The sequence below is a fragment of the Sinocyclocheilus rhinocerous genome, unplaced genomic scaffold (genome assembly GCF_001515625.1).
Source record: "Sinocyclocheilus rhinocerous isolate Xijiao unplaced genomic scaffold, SAMN03320098_v1.1 scaffold711, whole genome shotgun sequence".
NCBI classification, from domain to species: Eukaryota; Metazoa; Chordata; class Actinopteri; order Cypriniformes; family Cyprinidae; genus Sinocyclocheilus; species Sinocyclocheilus rhinocerous.
In genome coordinates, this window is record NW_015641018.1 from 68,782 (window position 1) to 77,430 (window position 8,649).

Here is an 8,649-nt window from a genome sequence, read left to right on the forward strand (position 1 = left end):
GTGAACAACGGCTCTGTGTAGTTAATGCTGCTCCATGTGAAAGCCTGCAGGTGATGGAGGTTTACTGCTGATTAAAGAACCGGCTTTACTGACAAGATGCGCGGTAAATATCGCATGCGATTTATCGTGCAGCCCTAATAAAGTGCAATATAAATAAATGTGACTTGACTTTTGAGTGACCTTTTTTTTTCCAGATCCACCAGGCAAGCCGGTATCAACAGGATGGGGTATGAACCAGTGGAACTCGCCCTCAGAGGAATGTACCAAAACTCTCCCTCCATCATCCGAGGCCATTACTAAGCCTGTCACATGGACCGTGGTTGACGAATCTGAGGATTTCTTCAGTGCCTTTCTGCCTCATGGAGACATACAAACTGTAAGCAACACTAAAGTGGTGTCTGTGCCACCTGCCAAGTCGAACCGCAGACTACGGGAAAAAGCAGACAAGGAGAAGGAGCTGGAAGTCAGTGATGCGCAAGGTCAGACAGACCTCAGTAAACGCAGCAGCCTGGAAACTATTGAGATAAAGCCAACTGGGACAGAGCTTTTGGAGCAAATTTTATTCTCGGCAGATGAGCAGTCTCAACCAGAACTGGTTGTTCCTGTTGCGTCCGTTGCACCAGAGCAAGCTGCTGAACAGGAGACCGGCAAGGACCAGACAGAGACAGATGGCTTAGTTTTACCTTCAGATGTCACACTCACAAATGTACCTTTATCATCTACTGAGGCTGAATCTGCTGGAGTGTTTGAAGCAGCTTTGACCATCGAGACCAAAAATTCAGTGAAAACCTTGCCTGTCCCTCCTAAAGAAATCCTGTTAGAATCCAAAGACGCTAAATCAGAGGACAGACAAAGCGACACCCCATCTCCCCCTGTTAGTGCCTTCTCTTCTGGTACTTCCACTACCAGCGACATAGAGGTTTTGGACCATGAGAGCGTGCTAAGCGAGAGCTCGGCCAGCTCCAGACAGGAGACTGCAGAGGCTAAAGCTGGACTCCACCTAATGCAGGGCTCTTTCCAACTGCTTTCCGCTTCAACGTGCGCCGACTTCCCTCGTCTGGATGAATACCCAAAACTCACTGAAAGCTGCGGCTCATCGTCTGACGCCTTTGAGCGCATCGACTCATTTAGCATGCAGTCGTTGGACAGCCGTAGTGTCAGCGAAGTGAATTCTGATGATGAGATCCCAGGCAACCGCACCTTAGCTTCCATCACAGCTGGACATTTGCCCGCTCCTGCTCAGTCAGCGCCACAGACCAATCAGAAGGAAGAGGAGGTTATGACTGAGTCAGTAAATGACCAGTCGCTGGATGATAACGAGATGGAGGAAAGTGGCCGCAGTGCAACGCCAGTGAACTGTGAGCAGACGGATGAGCTGCAGGACCAGGGACCTGAAACTGACCTCACATTGACTAGCCAAAAATCAGATATGAATGAAACTGTAATATCACAGAGTACTGAGGAGAAACAAGGAGATTCACCCTGTCAGATTTTTGAGCTCCAAAAGGTTGGCCTTTTCCATAAATATTTATTTAAAAGATAAGACATATAATGTAATTATTAGATATGCCCTACCGTTCAAAAATGGTGGTTGGTAAGATTTTTGTTGTGTTTTTCAAACAAGTCTCTTCCAGTGCTCACTGCATTTATTTGAGCAAAAATACAGTAAAAGCAGTATTTTTGTATTTAACAGAATTTATATTCTGTTCTTTTTTCTTATCTCCCCAGATTATCGAGGAGCTCTCGAGTCGACTAGAGAAGAGAGAATCACAGTTGCTTGTGGTCAGTAAAGACAAGGCCAGACTGGAGGAGGAGTGTGACAATCTCAAAGAGTGAGTTAAGGAACCTGTGCTCCAGAAAACCATCTGCTGCTGTGTTTTCTTGAATGACAAATGGCTGTAATAACTAACTAGGGCATAGAAACAGGTGGAGACAGCAACAATATTTACACAGCTTGAGGAAAACTGGACGCTGTGTTCACATACTGTTGGCAGATAAAAAGATTAGCTAATAAAAACCTTCCACACCTTTCAGCATGTAAATGGAATAAAAAATGGAATAATTTCTTATTGTACAGATTCTGTGTAGTCTGGCATGCTTATGGTGTTCATTTCTTTCTATTAAAGAAGTTTCACTGCACTGGATGTTCACACAATAGTGCTATCGATTCTTCTTTCTTAAATGCCTATTGAATTAGAGTCAGCAATACTTGTGTTTCACAGTGAGATGATCAGCTTGAAGGAAGAAAGCTCTACTGTACAGTCTTTAAAAGATGAGTGCACTCAGCGTATAGCTGAAGTTGAGAGGAAAGCTCAACTCGCCTGCAAGGAGAGAGACATCGCCAAAAAGGTATAAAAATTGTATTGTTATGAATTTATATTATTCTTAAGACCCCAGTCATATTTTGTATTGAAATGCATGATTTGTCTTGGTCACAGGAAATTAAGGGCCTTAGAGAAGAACTGTCGAGCAGGTTGAATTCAAATGAGACTTTGGAACTGATAAGAGAGAAGGAGGAACAGATACGAGAGCTGCTTGAAGAAGGTGAGTCTTTGAGACTGTTTAAAATTTTCGGCGAGACCTGACAATATTCACATTGATTAGGATGATCGTATTGAGATAAAAACATTTATTGCTTCATCCTTGCAGAATCTGGGTCATTGTTAAGGGTGTGTTTGTTTACTTGTTTCTTTTGATTAGGTGAGAAACTGTCCAAGCAGCAGTTGCAGCACTCCAACATCATAAAGAAACTGCGTGTGAAAGAGAGAGAGAGTGATGCACAGATCACCAAACAGACCAAAAAACTGAAGGAACAGGAAGAAGAGCTGAAACACTTGCAGCAGGTCAGGGACACAGCCTTCAAAGCTGTGTTAAGTGTAGTAAATTGCATTCAGTGTTGAGTTTGAGGAATAGGTTACTCAAAAAATAAAATGTTTTTTGAAGATTTACTCATCCTCCTGTCATCCAAGATATAGATTTTTGTTTCTTCATTGGAACAGTTTGGAGAAATTTACCATTACATCCGTGAGTGGATACTCTGCAGTGAATGGGTGCTGTCAGAATGAGAGTTCAAACAGCTGATAAAAACAACACAACAATCCACAAGTAATCCTTCAGTTAACGTCTTGTAACTTAAACCCGCTAAAATCCATAATATTGCTTCAGTGACAATTGTAACTTGTACTTTGGCCAGAAGCAACGGTTTAAAGTTAAAACACCTCAATAATGGATTTGGTTTTTTTTACAAACACAAAGCTTTTTGCTTCTCAAGATGTTAATTGACTGTAACTGGACTGGAATCATTTGGATTCTGACGGCACCCATTCACTGCAGAGAATCCATTGGTGAGCAAGTGATGTAATGTTAAATTTCTCCAAATCCGTTCCGATGAACAAACAAACTCATCTAGATCTTGGATGGCCTGAAGGTGAATCAAATTTTCAATTTTGGGTGAACTATTCCTTTTATATCAAATGTCAGTAAAATGAGAAGAGAATGCTGAGGTTTGTTCAATGTTGATTGTAGGTTTTGGACAGTAAGGAGGAAGTAGAAAAGCAACACAGAGAGAACATCAAGAAGCTGAATGCTGTGGTGGAGTGTCAGGAGAAAGAATTAAGTAAACTGCAGACCAGCAGCGAGGAGCTTCAGGAAAACAACCGCAGTTTGCAAGCAGCCCTCGACAGCTCCTACAAGTAAATAAACACAACACACTCTACTTCATGCTAATACACACTCATTCACTGTCCCATTATCACTGCCATTTGGGTGGTGGTCTTTCCCAGCTTGTTCATTTTTTATTAATTTTTTATTATCTAGAGAGCTGGCGGAGCTGCACAAGGCCAACGCCACCAAGGATAGTGAAGCCCAGGAACTAGCGCTGAGCAGAGAGGTACAGGCGAAAGAAGAGCTGAGTCTGGCTTTGGAGAAAGCCCAAGAAGAGTCCCGCTTGCAACAAGAGGCACTGGCTAATCAGGTAAGTCCATTTTAGTTTTTTTTTTTTTTTACTTGTACGGTATGTTATCATATCATATTACTTTATTATTGTTATTATTATTACTTATTTTTCTGTGCTTTAACAGTATTTAAATGTTTGTTTACATGTTTTTAGGAACTTTGTGTACTGTTTTCTTTGGTTACTCATCTACCTGTAGTTGCACATGTTTTATTTTAGTGGCTGATTAATCTCCAAATGCTAGCTTTTGTGCCTGTCTTGACTCAGTTTTTTTATGTTGAGGTGGCAGATCTGAGACTGGCTTTACAGAGAGCTGAGCAGCAGCAGGCCAAGAAGGAAGATTACCTGAGGGAGGAGATCAGTGAGTTACAGCAGGTAACTAGAGCACCTTACTTCCTGCTTACAGGAATTATTGCACTATTCATTTCATTTCAGCTGTTGTGTAGAAACCAAGACTTTTCAAGTCAAACAACTATGCTAATATCTATTGTTTGTTTGTTTGTTGAAAGATTGGTTTCTCTGTTTTAGAGAGAAAAAGTCTCTAAATTAAATTCTAAATTCTCTATTATCTCTTCTCTAAAAACCAAAGAAGTATAAAAAATGTAAATAATTAACAATTTATTTTTCTGCACGTTAAATATGTACATGATTTTTATTTGGCTAGGACACATTAAACTAATCAAAAGTGACAGGTGTGTAAGGTGTTCATTATTTGTTTTTCAAATAAATGCGTATTAAATCAGAATATTAGTATGATTTCTGAAAGATGATGTGACACCGAACACTGGAGTAATGGCTGCTGTTAAAATAGAAAATTGTAATATTTCATAGTAGTACTGGTCTTACTGTATTTTTGATTGCTGGGCAAAAAAAGACTTATTTAAAAAATCTTACTGACCCCAAACTTCAGAATGATAGTGTCAGTGAAGGTTATGCTGTATTTTTGCACTTCAACAGAGGTTACAAGAAGCGGAGACCAGAAACCAGGATCTAAGTCAAAGTGTTACATCCACAACACGGCCTCTCCTTCGACAGATAGAGAACCTCCAGGCAACGCTTGGGGCCCAGACAGCATCATGGGAAAAACTAGAGAAGAACATCTCTGACCGCTTAGGTGAGACTTGCTTGTGTTGATTGAGTATCGATGGCTTCTGTCATTTGCTTAAATATGATGTTTTTAACCAATAAACCACATGTGACATTGTCCAAATGTTTTATCTTGTCATTGTCTCCTCTCAGCTGATGCCCAAGCCCAGCTTGCTGTTTCCGTAGAGAAAGAGCGTTCGGCTACAGAGGAGCTGCTAGCCATCCGAGCACAGATAGCATCTTTAGAGTCTCAGGCTTCCCTGTTGAGGCAAGAGAAGGGACGTCTGCAGGGGCAGCTGGATGCAGAGAGGGTGAGGCGGGAAAAACTGGAGGATGACTTTAGCAGGTAGGAGATGTGTATAAAATTGAAAAAGAAGCTGCTATTGTAGGTGCCAGTATTAATTTCTGTGTCTGTAGGGAGCGCGTAGAGCTGGAGAATCTTAAAGGAGAACATGCTCGAGTATTGGAGGAGGCCAAGAAGGAGAAGGTATTGTTTGTACCTTGACCACTATAAGAAAATATATACACACATATTTATTCTCAATGTCTGTATTATTTGGTCATCTTCAGTTGCTTCTCACCAACCAACTTGAAATGGAGAAAATGAAGGTGGAGCAGGAGAAGAAGAAATGTTACCTTGCACAAGAGGCCCTCAAAGAAAAGGTTTTGCATGAAAAGACCTGTTCTGAATCTGCTTAATTAATAGTGTTTTCCTCAGAAATTACTTAAAATTACTTAACCATTTTAAACGGGGTCCAAGATAAACGTTTTGAGTAGAGTAAAATCAACTAGTCTCTGTTTTTGTTTCATCAGGAGAGGAAGTCCCTAAGTCTATCTGTGACTGATGCTCCAGCATCCTCCACTCCTACACTGTCCCGTTCCAGTTCTGTCAGTGGGGCTGAGCATGCCGGCTTACCTTCCTCCCTTTTGTCACAGGTATGTTCATCTCACCCCCTGTCCATACTTATTTAGATGCAGTGAATCTTTTCTCCTCTTAGATATCTCACATTGTGTCATCACCTCACCTGGCTTCTGTGGTTGTTTTTTTTAGCAGGAGGATTCTCTTGACCATTCTTTCAGCACCATGACCATGTCCATCAGTGGGACTAACCTATATGAGGTGGCTCGACTGGGTGGTGGATCCAGTGTCATTGAGAGCCTGCAGTCTCAGCTCAAACTCAGAGAGGGCGAGATTGTCCAGCTGCAGGTATGCCTTGGTCTTTCACTAGAATTAATTCTATGTACAATTACATCTTCCATGTTTATAACCAGATTGTGGTTTATAACTGGTTGTGGAATTAATGTTCTAATTTGTATTCAATTCTTTTGGTCATCCTCAAGATGGAGATTGCTAGTCTAGAGAGAAGCCGCACTGTCATGACAGAAGAACTGGTGCGACTGACCAATCAGAACGATGAGATGGAGAGTAAAGTGAAGGAAATCCCTAGACTGAAAGTGCAACTGAAGGTTGTGTTTGTGTTTAATAGTTAAAAATATATAAATAATTGTTTATGGGGTTTTTTATGCTCATCGAGGCTACATTTATTTGATAGAAAATACAGTAAAAACAAATATTGTTAAATATTATTACATTTTAAGAGAGAGGTTTTCATTTTTTAATGTTTTGATTTATTCCTGTGATGGGAAAGCTGAATTTTCAGCAGCCATTACTCCAGTCTTCAGTGACACATGATCCTTCAGAAAGTTCACAACGAAACAAAATCAAAAGAACAGCATTTGGTTCAAATAGAATTCTTTTTAACATTAAAAATGTCACCTTTCTGTCTCTTTTAAATCAATTTAATGTGTCCTTGCTAAATGAAAGAATACAATTTTCTAAACTTTGAATGGTAATGTAAATGTTTAAATTCTTTTTTCATGCCGAATACGTGTCTAGAAATTTTGTTTATTAAAATTGTTCCCCATTACAGTGTACCCTCTGTAAATATAGACAAAATGAATTGAGTTTTACATCCTGTTTAAACAATTTCACCATTCCTTCATAGAGCGTGCTAGATGATCAGTTTGCTAACGCCAGTCTTCAGTGACACATGATCCTTCAGAAAGTTCACAACGAAACAAAATCAAAAGAACAGCATTTGGTTCAAATAGAATTCTTTTTAACATTAAAAATGTCACCTTTCTGTCTCTTTTAAATCAATTTAATGTGTCCTTGCTAAATGAAAGAATACAATTTTCTAAACTTTGAATGGTAATGTAAATGTTTAAATTCTTTTTTCATGCCGAATACGTGTCTAGAAATTTTGTTTATTAAAATTGTTCCCCATTACAGTGTACCCTCTGTAAATATAGACAAAATGAATTGAGTTTTACATCCTGTTTAAACAATTTCACCATTCCTTCATAGAGCGTGCTAGATGATCAGTTTGCTAACGAGCACATTAATAGGTATTAAGACTTTTATTCTGTTAGTTAAACACTAATCAGATGTTTGTGTTCATCACAGGATCTAGAACAGAGGCACAACACAATTCTGCAGATGTATGGAGAGAAGGCAGAGGAGGCAGAAGAGCTGCGTCTGGACCTAGAGGATGTGAAGAACATGTACAAAACGCAATTAGATGAACTATTAAAAAATCAAAAATAATTGACTCCGCAAATGGACTGACACACACTGACTGTAAACAGAACTTCACATCTCAAGAGTGTTGGTAATACAAGACCAAGTAATTTAAATGTATTTTATTCTGAGCGAAGAGTTTGTTCAACATATTTCAAGGATCAGTGATATAGTTATTTAAGATTCCTCTCATGGTTGTGGGATTTTATTTGAAATTATTTTTTCTCAATTAATAAACATGTTTGGTTTAAGAAATTCTATTATTATCTATTCGTGTATGGGTGTTTAGGTTTGGTGGTTTCATAACTCTTGAATTTGCACAATGAAGGGAGACTTTATGAGTTCAGTCTTTACACGATTGGATTATAATCAGAATGAATGAATGGCTATATTTTCCTCCGATCTTCATCCTCTGGACTGCGCATCTTACTGGTAAGCAGTTGATTTGCTGTTGGCTGTCTCTTTTCATCGTAGACAAGTAAATATGAGTACCACACATCCTTAGTAGACTTTAAAAGTCAAGTTTTGCACTCTTTTTTTTTAAATTTTTTTTTATCTCATCTCATGCTGATTGAGTTTTAGTGAGGAGGATGAGGGAGTCCAGGAAAACTCATATTCTATGAGATATGATCTCTGTAAATCATAAATTACAGTAAAGACTGTCTGATGTCAGTTTTATGCACACGTAAATAAAGTAAGAGATATGTATTGGACAGACTGGATTTGTTTTCCTGCTTTATTAATGTTTTAATGTTTAGTAATATATTTCGAAGATATTTTGAATTATATGGTAATTATTATTATTATTAACCTTTGCCTTAATTTGTTTTCCAGCTTTATTGTTTTTGATGTTTAACAATTATGTTATTTTTAATTATATGGTAATGAATATATTATTATTCTTTGCATTGCTTTGCTTAATTTGTTTTTCAGCTTTGTTAGTTATTTTGTAAGATTGTTTTATTTATATGGTAATATGTTACTATTATTACTATTATTACAGTTGTTATTATATATATCAACGAATATA

General features: G+C 38.5%; 1 protein-coding gene across 1 annotated transcript in view; it reads left to right on the plus strand.

Annotated features, from left to right (window-relative positions):
- The window catches only part of LOC107753777 (TATA element modulatory factor-like), an 11,411-nt gene extending 3,541 nt beyond the window's left edge, over nucleotides 1-7,870 (plus strand). Inside the window, exons 3-18 of the mRNA XM_016570002.1 lie at nucleotides 195-1,507; nucleotides 1,729-1,832; nucleotides 2,223-2,349; nucleotides 2,439-2,544; nucleotides 2,701-2,843; nucleotides 3,526-3,692; nucleotides 3,817-3,973; nucleotides 4,235-4,327; nucleotides 4,910-5,066; nucleotides 5,192-5,384; nucleotides 5,456-5,525; nucleotides 5,609-5,701; nucleotides 5,852-5,974; nucleotides 6,090-6,245; nucleotides 6,380-6,505; nucleotides 7,506-7,870. Coding sequence (XP_016425488.1) covers nucleotides 195-1,507; nucleotides 1,729-1,832; nucleotides 2,223-2,349; nucleotides 2,439-2,544; nucleotides 2,701-2,843; nucleotides 3,526-3,692; nucleotides 3,817-3,973; nucleotides 4,235-4,327; nucleotides 4,910-5,066; nucleotides 5,192-5,384; nucleotides 5,456-5,525; nucleotides 5,609-5,701; nucleotides 5,852-5,974; nucleotides 6,090-6,245; nucleotides 6,380-6,505; nucleotides 7,506-7,646 — 3,269 coding nt within the window. The 3' untranslated portion in view covers nucleotides 7,647-7,870. The remainder of the gene's footprint in view (nucleotides 1-194; nucleotides 1,508-1,728; nucleotides 1,833-2,222; nucleotides 2,350-2,438; nucleotides 2,545-2,700; nucleotides 2,844-3,525; nucleotides 3,693-3,816; nucleotides 3,974-4,234; nucleotides 4,328-4,909; nucleotides 5,067-5,191; nucleotides 5,385-5,455; nucleotides 5,526-5,608; nucleotides 5,702-5,851; nucleotides 5,975-6,089; nucleotides 6,246-6,379; nucleotides 6,506-7,505) is intronic.
- The last annotated feature ends 779 nt before the right edge of the window (nucleotides 7,871-8,649 follow it).